The following is a 20,756-nucleotide window of genomic DNA, read 5'->3' as shown; positions in this document are numbered from 1 at the left end:
AGACATTTCCACTACATGCACCTGGTGAAGTGGGTATTCACCCACAAAAGCTCATGCTCCAAAACGTCTGTTAGTCTATAAGGTGCTACAGGATTCTTTGCTGCTTTTAAAGAATCTATCTATCTATCTATCTATCTATCTATCTATCATCTAGTGATAGCTCTTGCTGTACCAGAACATTAAGTTCAGCAATACTTAAACTTTGGAAACCCAAGAAATAGAGTTAAGGTACATGCTCACATAATCTTAATTCTGCCCCCAGCTGCATTTACTGTGCTAGCTGTAGCTGTATTGAATAATGGAGGCAGTAGGTGGGGCAAGTTGGTGGAGGTGTGATTGTCATATGAGGAGATTTTGGGATTAGCTGAGGAACATCACAGAGCCGTGACTGTGATATAACAAGATCTGGGTCTGAGTCCCCCCCATGTATGTGATCAAAGGAGAGAGGTGTACCTGTTCCTCAAGGGACCCGTCTGCATCAATTCAATACAGAAATGTGTAGGTCGTGTCAGTAGCACTGGTGTCTTCTTGCCACGGTATAGCCAGTAATGAAGTGGGATATGAGAGCAGGCTGTGGATTTAATGATGAGTAGGGAAGTATAAATTTAGGTGATCTCCTATGTGAAGGGGCTGTAAAAGGTCATGAAGTGGCTGTTAAATTTCACAGGTGTGGTGTTCTGTCAGGGGAGCAGGCTGTGTTTGAGGGTGGGGGAGGTGAAGGTAGCTCCAGTGACAAGGCAGAGTGGAAGTGTGTGCTGTTATGTTTGCACCTTGCAGAGAAGAAGATACCTGAAAGGGGGTTACAAAGAGGATGGATCTAGATTGTTCTCAGTGGTACCTGATGACAGAAGAAGGAATAATGGTCTCAAGTTGCAGTGGGGGAGGTTTAGGTTGGATTTTAGGAAAAACTTTTTCACTCAGAGAGTGGTGAAGCACTGGAACGGGTTACCTAGGGAGGTGGTGGAATCTCCTTCCTTAGAAGTTTTTAAGGTCAGGCTTGACAAAGCCCTGACTGGGATGATTTAGTTGGGAATTGGTCCTGCTTTGAGCAGGGTGTTGGACTAGATTACCTCTTGAAGTCCCTTCCAACCCTGATATTCTATGATTCTAAGGTAGACATAACACCAAGGAAGCTGACAGGAACACAGCTGAGTGCTATGCTCTTTTTCTAGCTCCACAATGGAAAGTAACATGAAAATGAGGCTGTGCACTGGGGAGGGGAGAGTGCTCAAACACTGAAAGGGACAGGACATCATGTGTATTATGGGTGTCGTAGGGCATCGCACAGGGACAGGGGAGTTATGTTTATGAGGACATTTAATTCACTTCTGCATTTCCTTGTTAGAAGCGTGAGGTTAGCTGAACTCAACCTTCTGGACAGGCATGAGCTGGAAGGAGGACAGGCTGGAAGGAGGTCACTAGTGGAGTCCCTCAAGGATCGGTTTTGGGTCCGATCTTATTTAACCTTTTTATTACTGACCTTGGCACAAAGAGCGGGAATGTGCTAATAAAGTTTGTGGATGACACGACGCTGGGGGTTATTGCTAACACGGAGAAGGACAGATCTTACTATTCAGGAAGATCTGAACCACCTTGTAAACTGGAGTAATAGAAATAGGATGAAATACAATAGTGAAAAGTGCAAGGTTTTGCATTTGCATTTAGGAATTAATAATAAGAATTTTGGATATACGTTGGGGGCGCATCAGTTGGAAGCGACAGAGGAGGAGAAGGACCTTGGGGTACTGGTTGATAGCAGGATGACTATGAGTCGCCAATGTGATACGGCTGTTAAAAAAGCAAATGCGATTTTGGGATGCATCAGGCGGGGTATTTCCTGCAAGGATAAGGAGGTGTTAGTACCGTTATAGAAGACGTTGGTGAGACCCCATTTGGAATACTGTGTGCAGTTCTGGTGTCCCATGTTCAAGAAGGATGAATTCAAACTGGAACAGGTTCAGAGACGGGCTACAAGGATGATCCGAGGAATGGAAAAACTGCCTTATGAAAGGAGACTCAAAGAGCTTGGCTTGTTTAGCCTGGCCAGAAGAAGGCTGCGGGGGGATATGCTTGTTCTATATAAATATATCAGGGGGGTTAACGTTAGGGAGGGAGAGGAATTATTTAAGTTTAGTACTAATGTAGGCACGAGGACGAATGGGTATAAACTGGATATTAGGAAATTTAGACTCGAAATTAGACGAAGGTTTCTAACCATTAGGGGAGTGAAGTTCTGGAACAGCCTTCCGAGGGAAGTAGTGGGGGCAAAAGACTTTCCTGGCTTTAAGACAAAGCTTGATAAGTATATGGAGGGGATGTTATGATAAGATCGTTAATTTGGGCAATTGATCTTGGATTACCACCAGATAGGTCTGCTCAGTGGTCTGCGGGGAGATGTTGGATGGAATGGGAACTGAGTTACTGCAGAGAATTCCTTCTTGGGTGCTGGCTGGTGACTCTTGCCCACATGCTCAGGGTTTAGCTGATCGCCATATTTGGGGTCGGGAAGGAATTTTCCTCCAGGGCGGATTGGCAGGGGCCCTGGAGGTTTTTCGCCTTCCCCTGCAGCGTGGGGCACGGGTCGCTTGCTGGTGGTTTCTCTGCAGCTTGAGGTCTTCAAACCAATTTTGAGGATTTCAAGAACTCAGTCCTGGGATAGGGGTTGTTATAAAATTGGATGGCTGGGGTTCTGTGGCCTGCCTTGTGCAGGAGGTCAGACTAGATGATCAGATTGGTCCCTTCTGACCTATAAGTCTATGAGTCTATGAGCTGTCACTGGGAAACCTTAACTCTGTGTTAATGAAATTTTCAGCCATTTTAGTTCCTAATTTTTTAAGAGAAAGAAAGTTTGTTGGTCGAAATTAGTGGTCATTGCGGCAGCTGTAGGTGGCCGTGGATATGAATGATGAGTAGAGCAAAAGGCTTTTTTAAGAACCATCACATTTTTCTGGAAAGGAGCTGTAATCTGTGCACTGCTTTACCAATCTGGGGTCCCCTCGCATCCATCCCCCACCTCTCAGTAAGCGCAGCACAAAGCTAGACACAGCCATCTGCAGTAATGCAGGCTCAGAGATGTGTGAAGTGAGCTGTTCATCTCAATGAGCTATTCTCAGCAGAGTGAGAAACAACTCCAGGAGATGGTACAGCCTGAAACAATCGCTCAGAGAGGTGTGAACTGCTCCACTCACATTAGTCACCCAGGTGCCAGCAGGCTGTTGTGTGTGTTGTGGGTGCATGTCCCTGTTTGCCTCTTCACAGCTTGACACCCTGAAGGGCAAGCACACATTGGGGCAGGGAGTGTTAAGGAGACAGCATCATCTCTTCCCCCGCCTTGCCAAAGGGCAAGATCAAAGCCCCGAAGATCACAAAAGGGAGAGAGGAAGGGGGGGGTCCGACCCCCAAAGATGCATAGAGACCCCCCGCCCCCGATAGTGGCACACACAAGTGAGGGGATTGTGCGGCTGTCAGGGGCCCTGCCCCTTATTCTAGTTCTGGATCCAGCACAGAAAGAGATAGACCAGGAGTAGGCAACCTATGGCACGTGTGCCGAAGGCGCCACATGAGCTGATTTTCAGTGGCACTCACACTGCCCAGGTCCTGGCCACCCATTCGGGGGGCTCTGCATTTTAATTTAATTTTATGTGAAGCTTCTTAAACATTTTAAAAACATTATTTACTTTACATACAACAATAGTTTAGTTACATATTATAGACTTATAGAAAGAGACCTTCTAAAAACATTAACATGTATGACTGGCACGCGAAACCGGAAATCAGACTGAGTAAATGACGACTTGGCACACCACTTCTGAAAGGTTGCTGATCCCTGAGATAGATACACACACAGAGACCGTGCTGATGAAAAGACAGCAGGGTGCTGTGTTCGCCATTGAAAAACTGAAACTAAAACAGGAAAGTGAGGCTTTCCGCTGGGAGCGGGGGGAGCGGAGAGCATAGAGCACCCTGAACATTGAAAGAGGACATCACACCCCTCTGTTGTCCCAGTCCCCTGTCACTCACCCTCATATCCCCCATTCCCAGTGTTCCACCCCTCCTCATCTCCTGACCCCCAACCCACCTCCTACCCACCCACCCTTTCCATTCTCTGCCCATAATCACCCCTGTCCTCCCTGCCCTCAAAACCCTTCTCCCCTAATTCCCATCCTCATCATCATCCCCTCCCAGAAGGTAAGTGCATTTCAAAAATAGTTTCAGCGCCTCTTAAATATCCTGCTGTACTCAGGTGACATTTCCCCACAATTCAAACCACTCAGAGAGAGTCAGGTGCCTCCTGTTCTTAGTCTCAGATTTCTGCATGGGGTTAGATCTCAACTCAAAGTGCCCAGCTGGCCTGCAGTTTTGCCAGCCAGAACATTCCACCTTATCGGTAGCTTTCAACCAGCTCATGCTCTCTCCTTGCACATGGCCAGTTTAATCCATTCGGCATGACTCCAAGCACTTCTGAGGCTGAAGGACACAACTGAGAGCTAAACCCTCTGACTAATAACTCTGTGCCTTTATTTCCCCTGAAGGGCTGCTGGGGTGGCCTAGAGCACTGGAAATGCTTCCTACTGTGAGGATCTGAGCCCTGGTTTGACCTCTATCTGGGCACAAAAAATCAGCACCAAAACACACCAACGTTAAGAAAAGTTAGAAGTAACTCCTTTGGAGTCAATGGGGCTGATTTCCTCTCGCTCACCTTGCTGTAAATCAGGAGTAATTCCATTGCAGTCAAGGAGCCTGATTCCCCTCTCACTCTCCACAGGGTAAGTCCATGGTGTTACAATGGAATAGGTCTGGTCTAAGGAAGAGGAGATTTAGGCCCTTTGACTCCAGCCCCTGCTGCATCCTCCACCCCCTTAAATCCCCTTATCCTACTCCCTGAGTGTGTCCCTCCCTCTGCCTCACACAGCCCAGACCCCCAAAGAAACACTCACAGCCCCTAATCCTCTCCCTCCCTCTTGCAACCCTCCACCCCACAGACCCTGTCATAAACAGATAGTTAAGGGTTAATGTCTCTTTTACCTGTAAAGGGTTAGCAAGCTCAGTGAACCTGGCTGACACCTGACCAAAGGACCAATCGGGGGACAAGATACTTTCAAATCTTGTATCAGAGGGGTAGCCCACGAAAGCTCATGCTCCAAAACCTCTGTTAGTCTATAAGGTGCCACAGGATTCTTTGCTGCTTTTTCAAATCTTGGTGGAGGGAAGTCTTTGTTTGTGTTGTTTGTTTTGTTCTTTGTTCTCTCTTGGAGCTAAGAGGGGCCAGACGTGCAACCAGATCTGTCTCCATTCTTTCTAACACAGTCTCTCATGTTCATAATAGTAAGTACTAGCTAGAAAAGGTGGATTAATTTTATGTTTGTTTTCTTTATTTGCAAATGTGTATTTTTCTGGATGGATATTTTACCTCTGTTTGCTGTAACTTGTATCTTAAGCTAGGGGGGAGGGAATCCCTCTAGTCTGTATAAGCTAAAGACCCTGTAAACATTTTCCATCTTGGTTTTACAGAGATAGTTTTTATTTCTTCTTTCTTTAATTAAAAGCTTTCCTTTTTAAGAACCTGATTGATTTTGTCCTTGTGTAAGACCCAAGGGACTTGGGTCTGACTCACCAGGGGATTGGTGGGGGGAAAGGAGGTGGGGGGAAGGTTAATTTCTCTCTGTTTTAGGATCCAAGGAGTTTGGATCAGTGTATCTCTCAGGGAAAGTCTGGGAGGGGGAAGGAGGGGGAATGGTTAATTTCTCTCTGTTTTAGGATCCAAGGAGTTTGGGTCTTGGGGTTCCCCAGGGAAGGTTTTGAGGGACAGGGAGTGTACCAGACACTAAAATTTCTGGTTGGTGGCAGGTCTAAGCTAGGAATTAAGCTTAGAAGACTACATGCAGGTCCCCACTTTTTGGACACTAAAGTTCAAAGTGGGAATAATATCTTGACAGACCCTCTTAGCCCCTGTTCTTTGAGGTTCCTTTTTCCATGGCCCAGAGCAAATTCTCCCACCCTGAGTTCCTGACTGAGCTTTCTCAGAGATCCCTGCATAATCCCTCTGTCCACCAGTCCCCTCCTGTGCTCAGCCCCACTCCCCTAAAGCGGCCCGAGCCCCAGGGAGCATGTCCCACCTCAACTCCAAACCATGCCCATTCTCTCCTCCTTCTCCACATTGACAAGACCTGGCCACCATTTCCTTCCTTCCCAACTCTCATTCTTCCTCTGCATGACCCAGTCCCTTTTCTGAACAGTATTTTCAGGTTGGCCTCTGCCCAGCCTCACCCAGTACACAGCTAACCTGGAGAACTCGCTGCCGCAAGATATTGCTGAGACAAAATGACCAGAAGGGTGAGACACTGATAGGGATCATGAAAGTCTTCACAGTTACATTCGATCAGAAAATGAATTAAACCACCATGGTGCAGGTCTCCAACCAGCCACTCACTCACAGGGAATCACCCTGACGTGGAGGTTAGTGCAGAACTATCCATTGACGGGGGGCACGGTCCCTTCAGGAGTCACTGCTCTCAGCAGAGCTGTTCCCAGGACCCTGGGAAAAGCAGCAAATTTATTCCCATAAAGCTCTGCTTACTCTCAGGGCTGGATTCAGACACTCCAGGGCCATGCAAGGGACTCTGTCCTTCTCATTACACAGTGTACTGAGGAAAAAAATGTCCAACCATACCACTGTGACCTAATTTCTTCTCCTGAAATTCTCTGAGGTTCGGGAACTGCAGATTTTACACTTTGTGGTGTTTCTGCTGCTTCACCTGGCATCCCTTCTGGGGAATCTTCTCATCATCATAGGGAAATCTGAGCCGAGCTGTTCCCAGGAGCCTGGGGAAAGAGGCACATTTAGTCCCATCAAGCTCTGCTGATTCTCAAGGTTGGATTCAGATGTTCCAGGGCCATGCAAGGGACTCTGTCCCCTTGATCCAGTGTCCCACATGGACTGTCACAGGCAGGAGACCCTCAAAGAGAGGCTGGGACTGTGGCATTGGACCCCTGCTCTGTCCCAGAAGAGGAGCAGGTGACTGTTCCCCAACCCTTTGGGATCAGCATGGTGCCCACAGACAGGCAGGCAGCAGTCGTCGTACTCTGAGTCCGTACCTCCCTAGCCAGGGTGTATATGCTTGGATGAGGGGTCAGGACTGCTGTGCTCTTCTCCAACTCCTGCACACCGAGTCCCCTGCTAAGGCAGGGTTGGTGGAGTCCTTCAGAGCCGTGGGGCTGTGAGTTCATACCCCATCAAGATGCCTGGGGCATTTCCCTTCTCCCAGAACCATTGTCTCAGGCCCTCTTCAGACTCAGGCAGACGATGCTGCACTGGGGGCAGATCTCCCCATCCCATCCTTATTGTTCCAGGCTGCAGATGATGCAGTATCTGTTGCTGGCCACTGTCAGAGCCAGGGCACTGGACTCTGGAGATTCCTATATTCCTGTGGAACACAGGCAAATTCTGTTTTGGGGGAAAAAAGACAAATATGGCACCCAGATCTATGAAAATTCATTAAGAGATCAAACAAAACTGAATCATGGATCATCTCTAAATCAAAGTTTCTTTATGAATTTTCTCGTGCAGTCTCAATTATTATGCCCCAAATTTTGGTAAAGTGAGCCACAGATAGTTGAAGTAACATAGCTGCATAGATTTTGGCATCTTGTAATCTTCTCTTTAGATCCCTGGCAGTGCTAGGTACCATTTTAGGCTGGGATTCTCAAGGGTGTCTAAGGGATTTAGGAGCCCAAGAGGTTCATGCCTTACTCCCATAGGCTCATTTGCAAATCCCAGAGTTCATTATCAGAAATTCAAGAGAAGCCTGGGCCTTGGAAGTGAACAAGATAGACACACGAGCAGGATTCCCAAGGCACCTAAAGAAGGAGACAGGTGCCTATTGGAATTGACAATAGCATCTAAGCAGGTTAAGCTCCTCAGTCCCACTGAATGCCCATGGGACTTGGCCACCTAGCTCATTTAGGAGCATTGATCAATCCCCGTAGGTGCCTGTCTCCATCTTTGTAAATCTGGCCCTCAGATAACACAGAAGCTGGGCTGGAATCAGGGAACGCCAGGGGGAGATCATAGGCCTGTGCTATGTGGGGGTCAGACTTGAGGGACTGAATGGCTCTTTTGGCTTTATCACCTACTCATCCATGCACTTGCCTCTGGGCCTCTGCTGCTGAGCTGTGCAGGGCTCCAGGGAGTGAGTCCCAATAGGCCTTAGGAAATAGACATGAATAAATCACCTTCCCACAGCATGAGTCCATTAATGCCAGATATGCTGAACTCCAGCTACACACAGCTCATCTGCAAAGAGCAACAGGTTTGAGTGTAGTTCTGTCAGTTCAGTCTCAGAATGAGGAGGTAGGGAAAGGATTTTCAGATACCTGTGCCTTTTAGCTTCTAAATACTGATATATAGATAGATATTGACCAAAGAATACTGGTGCTGGATGACTGAATGCGTCATATGTTGGAAAAAAATCCACGAAGATCAGCACAGTAAGTTTGTTATTTCAATTAAATATGTTGGGGGATCAACATACAAAGGAAACTTAAGATGCTAAATAAGACTTACATCATGAACTCATTAAGACTTTTACTCTCAGTTTAATCAAATATCTGCTGCTGATTGGAATTTTTCCACCCTTTGGGAAAATTTTGACTTTTGACAGCAAACCCCAAATCATATTCTCCCCCACATTTTGGCAATTTAAAACTTTCTGCTGAAAACTGGATTTTTTTAATCATAAAACCAAAAAACTTTGAGTTTTAAGTTTTCAGATTCTTTACAAAAGAATCCCAAAATGTTGGAGGGAAGTAGACAGATTCTACGATTTTGGTGGTGGTGGTGGTGTTTAGATGAAACACCAATCTCCATTAGAAATAACACAGCTGAAAATTCCCAACCAGTCATAAATTTTAAATGAATTGAGGAACATTAATATGGTCTGATAAGAGCTTGATTTCAAACCCATTTATTCTATTGCAGCTGTGTGATTTCTCTTTCAACGGGATCGTTGTGCAGAGTTAACAATTAAATAATTAGTAAAGTTGGCAGCGCACAGAATGTTTTATACAGACGAGTCTCTTTAAACTCTGGTTTAGAGCTGAACCAGGCAGCCAAACCCTGTCTCTCTGACCCCATTCAAGGACATACGGGAGCTCACTGGGAGTAGAACCCTGATCTCCTGGTCTAGCTCCACGCTTCTGCCAGCTGATCATAAACACGGTAAATGGGTTCACAGAACTTACAAAGAATAAGACATAGGGCCAAGAGTACAGCCTAGGTGTCCTGACAACCGCTGAACCGGATAGCGCAGGGTAAACGATACAACATAACGGTGAGGGAGGGATGCTGCTAGTCCATTGTTTCATGCAGACTGAAGTGCAGCTGGGAGTATGTCGCATAAATCAATTTGTAAGCAGGCATCAGGCCGTCTAGGCACACAGCTTGCAGATGAGCTGCTACTTACGATGCTGGAGGAGTCCTTAAAATTGCTCTTCCAAGTGGTACTCAGGCTGTGTTGGCATTTTAGTCTATTAGTTTCATGCCCAAGTTGTGAGCTTGTTGACGGTCGCAATGGAGGGACCTTCTTTGCAAGACTTGTTGGATTTCGAGTGTGCTTTGTTCCATCCTTCACAGTGCATTTATCAAGTCACACCTTGGGCCAAATTCTCAGATCGTGTAAAGTGATGTAGCTCTGTTGAGTTTAAAGGAGGTTATACTAGTATGATAATATGACTGATGGATTTTCAGAGCTGAGGAGTACTAACAATACCTAGTCTTTGTAAGGGATGAGTGCTGTGCACCTTTGACATTCATATAATGAAATATTAGAGAAAGGGGAATAAGGGCAACTGTTTCTGTCACTGTAATCCTGACCATTGTCCTTCTCATTCCGAGCACAGCCATCGCACAGCGTACTGAGGAAGAAAATGTCCAACCAAACCACTGTGACTGAATTTCTTCTCCTGGAATTCTCTGAGGTTCGGGAACTGCAGATTTTACACTTTGTGGTGTTTCTGGTGCTTTACCTGATATCCCTTCTGGGGAACCTTCTCATCATTATAGCCATAGCCTTTGACTGCCACCTTCACAACTCCATGTACTTCTTCCTGATGAATCTGTCCATCCTAGACTTCGGCTCCATCTCTGTCACCATCCCCAAATCCATGGCCAATTCCCTCACAAACACCAGATCGATTCCTTATTCTGGATGTGTTGCCCAAGTCTTTTTTTATGTATTCTTTGCTTCAGCAAATTTTGCCTTACTTACCATCATGGCATATGGCCGATATGTTGCCATCTGCCAACCACTGCACTATGAGATGGTTATGACCAGGAGAGCTTTTGTCCAAATGGCAGCCAGTGCCTGGATCAGTGGTATTCTCTACTCTGCACTGCACACTGGGAACACATTTGCAATATCCTTCTGTGGAGGCAACATGGTGGATCAGTTCTTTTGTGAAATCCCCCAGATACTCAAGCTTGCCTGCTCTGACTCATACCTTGGTGAAGTTGTTGTTATTTCTTTTGGTGTGGTTTTATTTTTAATCTGCTTTGCTTTTATAATTGTGTCGTATGCTCAGATCTACAAAGCAGTGCTGAGAATCCCTTCTGAGCAAGGCCGGTATAAAGCCTTCTCCACCTGCCTCCCTCATCTTATTGTGGTCTCCTTATTCCTTTTCACTGGCACCTTTGCCTTTCTGAAACCCACCTCCAACTCAACCTCAGATCGGAATCTCTTAGTGGCTGTTCTCTATTCCATAATGCCCCCAGTGATGAATCCGGTCATCTACAGCATGAGAAACAAGGAAATGAAAGGTGCACTCAGTAAACTGATAGGTTGGAGGTTATTCAGCAAGAATAAAATGTCTATATTTCTCCACTGATCACAGTTACATTCTGTGTTTTTTATAAATATAATCGTCTGATGACATTATTTGCTTCATGAGAACATACTGTGCAATCTGTTTATGCAGAATTGGGTATTTACACTAATAAAAATCCAGACAAACTTAAGTCAAGAAAAAAAGTAGTTAGTAGAAGTTTTTATCGATGTAATTAAGATCAGAATCTATCTATCTATGCACTACTAGCCATCACCATTCTATGTGATAATCTTGCACATAAAATCAGTAGCCACAGCAAAGTCCCTACTGGGTTCTCTGGCTGTTCTTATTTTTCAGGATAATATTCTGACTGACGTATCAATTCATTTGTTCTTTGTTTTTTTCTGTTTGTTTTTTTGTCAAATTTTTAGTTTATTTTTGTTAGGTTGTTTGTTGTTTTTATTTGTGTCTTTGTTCCAGATGGATTTGCAGGTGGGAAGGCCTGGAGAGATGGTGAGCATTTTCTTAGACAGGATTTTCAATGTTTGCCTTCTCTTGAGAGTGCTTATACGTCATCTCTTTGATGGAGTTTTCTGGGTGAGCTGAAGGTTTGCTCCCACAATCATAAGAGGGAGCAAAAGAAGTTTATGCAAGTTCCTCCTGAATTAATTGTGTATATACTGTTGGGATATTATTGTTTTATTAATGATGTGTTAGGTGACAAAAATCCTCAGGTAGCTGTCTTTTATTATTTTAACCTGAAGAAGATCTCTGTGTAGCTCGAAAGCTTGTCCCTCTCATGAACAGAAGATGATCCAATAAAAGATATTACCACACCATCTTCTCTATGCAAGAACCGTGTCATTCTTGCTATGGTACAAAGCCTGTTTTGAAGAGAAACTTTTTCCAGTGTTTTCTAAAGAAAATCTAACTCAGGATAATAAGACAAAATTTGGATCCCATTGAATTCACTGAGGTTTAGCCTCTCTCTTCAGAGGAATTACAATTTGGCCAATAGCCTATATACTCAAGGATCCAGAATTGGCTGGCAGACGCCTGGAGAAAGTGAATGTGACATACACCTCTACCCCAATATAACACTGTACTCTGGAGCCAAAAAATCTTACCGATGACTAGGAAGGAGTATAAAAATATTGCTAGAGCATGCAGTGGTGTAATCAGGAAGGCCAAGGCACAATCGGAGCAGCTAGCAAGGGATGTGAAGGGTAACAAAGAAGGCTTTCTACAGGTATGTTAGCAACAAGAAGAAGGTCAGGGAAAGTGTGGGACCCTTACTGAATGAGGGAAGCAACCTAGTGACAGATGATGTGGAAAAATCTGAAGTATCAATGCTTTTTTTGCCTCATTCAGATATGGTCAGTTCCCAGACTGCTGCACAGGGCAACACAGTACGGGGAGGACGTGAGCAGCCCTCAGTGGTGAAAGAACAGGTTAAGACTATTTAGAAAAGCTGGACATGCACAAGTCCGTGGGTCCAGATCTAATGCATCCAAGGGTGCTGAGGGAGTTGGCTGATGTGATTGCAGAGCCATTGGCCATTATCTTTGAAAATTCGTGGGGATAGGAGGAGGTCCTGGACGATTGGAAAAAGGCAAATATAGTGCCCATATTTAAAAAAGGGAAGAAAGAGAACCCGGGGAACTACAGACCAGTCAGTCTCACTTCAGTCCCCGGCAAAATCATGGAGCAGATCTTCAAGGAATCCATTTTGAAGCACTTGGAGCAGAAGAAGGTGATCGGGAACGGTCAACATGGATTCACCAAAGGGAAGTCATGCCTGACCAACCTGTTTGCCTTCTACGATGAGATAATTGGCTCTGTGGATATGGGGAAATCTGAGCCGAGCTGTTCCCCAGGAGCCTGGGGAAAGAGGCACATTTAGTCCCATCAAGCTCTGCTGATTCTCAGGGTTGGATTCAGACACTCCAGGGCCATGCAAGGGACTCTGTCCCCTTGATCCAGTTTCCCACATGGACTGTCACTGGCAGGAGGCCCTCACAGAGAGCCTGGGACAGTGGCATTGGACCCCTGCTCTGTCCCAGAAGAGGAGCAGGTGACTGTCCCCCAACCCTTTGGGATCAGTATGGTGCCCACAGACAGCCAGGGGGCAATCGTGGTACTCTGAGTCCTTACCTCCCTAGCCAGGGTATATCTGCTTGGATGAGGGGGTCAGGACTGCTGTGCTCTTCCCCTCCTCCTGCACATTGAGCCCCCTGCTTAGGGGGTGTTGGTGGAGTCCTCCAGAGTCGTGGGGCTGCGAGTTCATACCCCATGGAGATCCCTGGGTCAATTCCCTTCTCCCAGAGCCATTGTCTCAGGCCCTCTTCCGACTCAGGCAGACAATGCTGCAGAGGGGGTAGACCTCCCCATCCCATCCTTATTGTTCCAGGCTGCGGGTGATGCAGTATCTGTTGCTGGCCACTGTCAGAGCCAGGACACTGGACTCTGGAGATTCCTATATTCCTGTGGAACACAGACAAATTCTGTTTTGGGGAAAAAAAGACAAATATTGCACCCAGATCTATGAAAATTCATTAAGAGATCAAACAAAACTGAATCATGGATCATCTCTAAATCAAGGTTTCATTATGAATTTTCTCATTCAGTCTCAATTATTATGCCCCAAATTTTGGTAAAGTGAGCCACAGAGAGTTGAAGTAACATAGCTGCATAGCAGGAGTTCTTGGCATCTTGTGACCTCCACTCTCTAGATCCCTGGCAGTACTAGTTACCATTTCAGGCTGGGATTCTCAAGGGAGTCTAAGGGAGTTAGGACCCCAAGAGGTACATGCTTTAGTCTGATAGGTTCTTTTGCGAATCCCAGAGTTCATTATCTGAAATTCAGGAGAAACCTGGGCCTTGGAAGTGAACAAGATAGACACAGGAGCAGGATTCCAAAGGCACCTAAAGAAGGAGACAGGTGCCTATTGGAATTGACTTTAATAATAATAATAATAATAATAATAATAATAATAATAATAACATCTAAGCAGGTTAAACTCCTAACTCCCACTGAATGACCATGGGACTCGGCCGCCTAGCTCATTTAAGAGCATTGATCAATCCCTGTAGGTGCCTGTCTCCATTTTGTAAATCTGGCGCACAGAAGCTGGGCTAGAATCAGGGAACGCTGCGGGAGATCATAGGCCTGTGCTATGAGGGCATCAGAGTTCAGGGACAGAATGGCTTTTTTGCCTTTAACACCTAGGCATCTATGCACTTGCCTCTGGGCCTCTGCTGCTTAACTGTGCAGGGCTCCAGAGAGTGAGTCCCAATAGGCCTTAGGAAATAGACATGAATAAATCACCTTCGCACAGCATCAGTCCTTCAATCCCATTGATGCTCAACACCAGCTACACACAGCTCATCTGCAGACAGCAACAGGTTTGAGTCTAGTTCTATCCGTTCACTCTCAGAATGAGGAGGTGGGGAAAGAATTCTCAGATACCTGTGCATTTAATGTCTAGATTCTGGTATATGAATATATATTGACCAAAGAATGCTGGTGCTGGATGACTGAATGCGTCATGTGTTGGAAAAAAAAAATCCACAAAGATCAGCACAGTAAGTTTGCTATTTCAATTAAATATGTTGGGGGATCGACATACAGGGGAGACTTAAGATGCTAAATAAGATTTACATTATGAACTCATTAAGACTTTCACTCTCAGTTTAATCAAATATCTGCTGCTGATTGGAATTTTTCCACCCTTTGGGAAAATTTTGACTTTTCACAGCAAACCCCAAATAATTTTCCGCCCCCCAGATTTTGGCAAATGAAAACTTTCTGCTGAAAACTGGAATTTTTAATCACAAAACCAAAAAAGTTTGAGTTTTGAGTTTTCAGATTCTTTACAAAAGAATCCCAAAATGTTAGAGGAAAGCAGACAGATTCTAGGAGTTTGGTGGTGGTGGTGGTGTTTAGATGAAAAACCAATAAACCAATCTCCTTTAGAAATAACACAGCTGAAAATTTCCAACCAGCCATAAATTTTACCTGAATTTCAGAACATTAATATTGTCTGTTAAGAGCTTGATTTCAAACCCATTTATTCTATTGCAGCTGTGTGATTTCTCTTTCAAAGGGATCGTTGCATAGAGGTAACAGTTTAGTAAACAGTAAAGTTGGCTGGGCACAGAATGTATTATACAGACGAGTCTCTTAAAACCCCAGTTTAACCAAGCAGCCAAAGCCTGTCTATCCTGCCACCATTCAAGGACATACAGGAGCTCACTCGGAGTAGAACCCTGATCTCCTGGTCTAGCTCCACATTGCTGCTGGCTTAGTGTAAAGAATGTAAATGGGTTTGCAGAACTTACACAGAGTAAGACAAGAGGTCATGTTATCAAAGGTATTTAGGTGCCTAGTGGGATTTTCAGAAGCATCTAGGAGCTTATAACTCATTGATTTCAAGGGGTTTTGGGGGCCTAGATGCTTTTGAAAATCCCACTAGGTGCCTCAATACCTTTAACAATCTGCCCCCCTGCCCCCTCCGAAAGCCCTTACAGTCCTAGAAGAGATGGCAGAGAAAGGGAGGGAGGGGAAACAGAGGCAGAAAGAGGGGAAATGTCTGGGCTAAGGTCACACATCAGGTCACCGGCAGAGACAAGAATAAAGCCCAGGTGTCCTAACAACCCCTGCACTGCACAGTACAGAGTAAATGATAAAACATAGCGATGATGGAGGTATGCTGCTAGCCCATTGTTACACGCAGACAGAAGTACAGCTGGGAATTGTTGCCATAAATCAACTTGGAAGCAGGCAGCCGGCTGTCTAGGCATAGAACTTAAGGTAGAAACATCACAGATGAGCTGCTACTTGTGATGCTGGAGAAGTCTATGTTACATTGCCCTTCAAAGTGGGAATCAGGATGTGTTGGCATTTTAATCTATTAGTTTCATGCCCAAATTGTGAGCTTGATGATGGTCGCAATGGAGGGACTTTCTTTGCAAGAATTGTTAGGATTTGGAATGTGCTTTGTTCTATCCTTCATACTGCATTTTATCAAGCTACACCTTGGACCAAATCCTCAGGTTGGGTAAAGTGATGAAGCTTAAAGGCGGTTACTCTAGTGTGATAATGTGACTGATTGATTGTCAGAGGTAAGGAGCACTAACGACACCTAGTCATTGTAAGTGAGGAGTTCTGTGCACCTTTGACATCCTTATAATGAGATATTAGGAAAAGGAGAAGCAGGCCATTCTCTCTGTCACTCTGATCCTGACCATTGTCGTTCTCATTCCCTGCACAGGCATCACACAGTGTACCAAGGAAGAAAATGTCCAACCAAACCGCCGTGACTAAATTCCTTCTCCTGGGATTCTCTGATGTTCCGGAATTGCAGATTTTATATTTTAATGTTTTTCTAGTGATTTACCTGATCTCCTTGCTGGGGAACCTTCTCATCATCATAGCCATAGCCCTTGACCGCCACCTTCACACTTCCATGTACTTCTTCTTTATTAATCTGTCCATCCTAGGCTTTGGCTCCATCTCTGTCACCATCCCCAAATTCATGGTCATTTCCCTCATGAACACCAGCTTGATTTCTTATTATGGATGGTGTTGCCCAAGTCTTTTTTCACATATTCTTTGCTTCAGCAAATTTTGCGTTACTGACCATCATGGCGTATGACCAATACATTGTCATCTGCTAACCACTGAACTATGAGATGGTGATGAACAGGGAAACTTGTGTCCAAATGGCAGCCAGTGCCTGGATCAGTGTTATTCTGTGCTCTGCATTGCACACTGGGAACACATTTGCAATATCATTCTGTGGAGGCAACAGGGTGGATCAGTTCTTCTGTGAAATTCCCCAGCTCCTCCATCTTGCCTGCTCTCACTCATATCTCGGGGAAGATGTTATCTCTCTTTTTATGCTTTTATCTTTAATCTGCTTTGCTTTTATAATTGTGTTGTATGTTCAGATCTTCAAAACAGTGCTGAGAATCCTCTCTGAGCAGAGCCAGCATAAAGCCTTCTCCACCTGCCTCCCTCATCTCATTGTGGTCTCCTTATTCCTATTCACTGGCACCTTTGCCTTCCTGAAACCCACTTCCATCTCAACCTCAGATCTGAATCTCTTGGTGGCTGTTCTCTATTCCATAATGCCCCCAATGATGAATCCGGTCATCTACAGCATGAGAAACAAGGAAATGAAAGGAGCACTCAGTAAACTGATAGGTTGGAGGTTATTCAGCAAGAATAAAATGTCTATATTTCTCCACTGATCACTGTTTCATTCTGTGTTTCTTTATAAATATAATCAGCTGATTATATTATTGCTTCATGAAACAATAGTGTGCAATCTGTTTATCCAGAATTAGGTATTTTAGTAATAAAATCCAGATAAACTTAAGTCAAGAAAAAAGTAGTTACTAGAGGTTTACATCAATGCATGAGATCAGAATCCATCTGGTCTATCTATCTATCTACCTGTCTACCTATCTATGCACTCTAGCCCTCACATTCTATGTGATAACTTGCACATACAATCAGTAGCCATAGCAAAGTTCCTACTGGGTTCTCTAGCTCTTCTTATTTTTCAGGATAGCAACTCAGACTGAGGTATCCATGCATTTGTTCTTTGGGTTTTTTTGTTTGTCAGATTTTTAGTTTATTTTTGTTTAGGTGTTTGTTGTTTTATTTGTTTCTTTGTTCCAGGTGGGTTTACAGGTGACAAGTCCTGGAGAAATTTTTGTGTTTGGCTAGACAGGAATTTTCAATGTTTGCCTTCTCTTGAGAGGCTCATGGTCATCTCTTTGATGAGGTTTTCTGAGTGAACTGAAGATTTACCCTCCACAATCATAAAAGGGTGGAAAAGAAGGTTCTTCATGGCTAAGTTCCTCCTGAAATGATTATGTGTATGCTGTTGGGATATTACTGTGTTATTAATGATGTGTTAGGAGCCTCAGGAAGCTGTCTTTTATTATCTTAACCTGAAGGAGAGCTCCATGTAGCTCGAAACTTGTCCCTCTTACCAACAGAAGATGGTCCAATAAAAGATATTACCTCACCCATCTTCTCTATGTCAGTCTTGCTATGGTGCAAAGCCTGTTTTGAAGAGAAACTTTTTCCTGTGTTTTATAACTAAAATCTAACTTGGGATAATGAGGCCAAATTTTGATTCCATTGAAGTCACTAAGGTTTAGCCCCTCACTTCAAAAAAATTAGGATTTGGCCAATAACCTATATACACCAGGATACAGAATTGGCTGACAAACCCCTGGAGAAAGCGAGTATGACAAAACTATAAGGGTCTGATATCCCAATTCATCTAAACCAGTACCAATGAAAGCTCAACCCACTGAAATCACCAATTTAAAACTGATGAGGTTCTGGCCCAAAGTCTCTGGGCTCCACACAGTAGTGACATAAACACTGGTTTAAGTGACTTGTTTGGAGTCATTTCCTTCTAGCCTTGCTGTAAGTGGAAAAGTGCCATCACATGCACTGATCTGGTGTTCCATACGCTAACCCATGTAGATCTACTCACCTCCAAGCTGAGAAAGGATCTCAGAAGTTATTAATATTAGAATACCATCTTTGTGCGTGGGTCTGTTCACTACATATATGACAGACAAAAATAGATCATGGGATTAGACAGAGAGAGACAGACAGATAGGACCATTTCTTCTCCTAACACATAACCAAATTTAGTCAGAATGATAGATGTCTCTTTGATTGTGAATTATGTTAGCTAGCTAGCTAGATAATAAATAATCTATGAAAATTATTGTGCTTCTTTTCCTGGTAGTGATCGTCTTTGTCCACATTATGAGTTTCTTATAAGCCCTTCTTATTAAGCCTTATTTAGCAAAGATTTTTTATGACTATATCTTACTCCATCGCTTTTTTACAAACAGCTTATCAAAAGTACTTGGTGTTTGGACTTCGAGCTGTTTTGACTGGATACATTTTAAACATGCTATGTTTTGTTTCACTGAATAAATGGAAATATCACACAAGAGTTCCTGAAAAATCAAGGGGCTAATTCTCAGATGGTTTAAATTGTCATAGCTCTGTTGAAGTCAATAGATCTCTGAGAATTTACACCAGCGGAGGATCTAGTCCAAAACCTCATGATTATGAAATTAAAACTCACTTTGAATATTCTGTACAAAGACCCTGATTCTGCAGCCACTTCAGCACTTTCTAAACTTTAAACACTGAATGGCCCCATTGAAGGTTAAAGAAAACTTATACTTAAGTTTCTGTTGGTTATAGGTTAGGGTTATGGATAGGGCTTAAGGCTAACACCAAACTGGTATCAGACCCTGACACTGTACAAGTTACTCTCCTTTCCCAGTCAAATAAAGCCCAAGAATTGGAGCTTTGGAATTATTCTCCTTCTCTGGGTTCTGGATTATTAACAAGAAAAAACAGTTTATTTCAAAGCCAGAATCTTTGGGTCTTCTTCTCCAAACTCACCAGTCCAGTTTGCCCCTTCATCACCAACCTCTCCTTCCTGGATGTCCTGCTCAGAAGTCACCTTCTACAGGACAGGCCCAACAAAGAAAGTAACAGAATGCCACTAGCTGTTACTTTCAGCCCCCAACTTAAACCTCTCTAGCGCATTATCAAGGATCGACAACCTATCCTGAAGGATGATCCCTCACACTCACAGACCTTGGGAGACAGGCCAATCCTCACTTACAGACAGCCCCCAAACCTGAAGCAAATACTCACCAGCAACCACACAACAAAAACACTAACCCAGGGGCCTATCCTTACAACAAACCCCATTGCGAAATCTGTCCATATACCTATTCAAAGGACACCATCAGAGGACTTAATCACATCAGCCACACCATCGGGAGCTTGTTCACCTGCACATCTACCAATGTGATATATACCATCATGATGCAGCAATGCCCCTCTGCCATGTACATTGGCCAAACTGGACAGTCTGTATGCAAAAGAATAAGTGGACACGAATCAGTCAAGAATTATAACATTCAAAAACCAGTTGGAGAACACTTCAGCCTCCCTGGACACTCAATTACAGACCTAAAAGTGGCAATTCTTTAACAAAAAAAACTTCAAAAATAGACTCCAATGAGAAACTGCAGAACTGGGATTAATTTGCAAACTGGCCACCATCAAACTGAAAAAAGACTGGGAGTGGATGGGTCATTACACAAACTAAAACTATTTCCCCATGCTAATTTCCCTCGTACTGTTACTCACGCCTTCTTGTCAACTGTTTGAAATTGGCCATCCTGATAATCGCTACAAAAGGTTTTTTTTCTCCTGCTGATGTTATCCCACATTAATTGATTTGTCTCATTAGAGTGGGTATGGCAACCTCCATCTCTTTCTGTTCTCTGTATGTATATAAATCTTCCTACTGTATTTTCCACTCCATGCATTTGATGAAGTGATTTTTATCCCACAAAAGCTTATGCCCAAATAAATTTGTTAGATTCTAGTTTCTTTAGGTAATCCTCCATAGTCACCTAAATATCTTTAAAAATCTGGCCCTATTATATTTATGAGTGCCAAAGCCACTTTTGAAAATAAGACTTAGGTACCTAAATAACTTGATGGGAGTGATACTTTTACCCAATGGCAGTAAATGGAGGAGAATCTCTGTGTGTGTGTGTGAGAGAGAGAGAGTGAGATGGGTTGGATCAGAGAATCCCCCCTGGGAGCTCCCAACTGATATGCCAAGACTACCTCTGCTCCTGTTTTCCCTGCCAGCTCAGGACTCCAGCACCCTGTCTTGCTGAGCCAGACACTCCTATCTGCTCCTACAAAGACCCAAGCTCTGAATTACTTACCTCAAAGCTGTAAGTTTATCGAAAATAGCTCACTGGAATGTGTTTGTCTTCAGTACTCAGATGCCCAACTTCCAATGGGGTATAAACCCAAATAAATCCATTTTACCTTGTATAAAGCTTATGCAGGG

General features: G+C 44.1%; 1 protein-coding gene across 1 annotated transcript; it reads left to right on the top strand.

Annotated features, from left to right (window-relative positions):
• Positions 1–10,125: 10,125 nt before the first annotated feature.
• On the top strand, positions 10,126–10,881 carry LOC115641064 (olfactory receptor 14A16-like; the record flags this gene model as incomplete). The annotated part of the gene is made up of 1 exon (XM_030544175.1): positions 10,126–10,881. A coding segment is annotated over one exon (756 nt), but the record flags the coding sequence as incomplete, so codon positions are not given.
• Positions 10,882–20,756: the final 9,875 nt, after the last annotated feature.

This window comes from Gopherus evgoodei, unplaced genomic scaffold, assembly GCF_007399415.2.
Source record: "Gopherus evgoodei ecotype Sinaloan lineage unplaced genomic scaffold, rGopEvg1_v1.p scaffold_33_arrow_ctg1, whole genome shotgun sequence".
NCBI lineage: Eukaryota > Metazoa > Chordata > Testudines > Testudinidae > Gopherus > Gopherus evgoodei.
The sequence above is the reverse complement of the archived record's forward strand: the minus strand, read 5'-3'. Positions and strand labels throughout refer to the sequence as shown.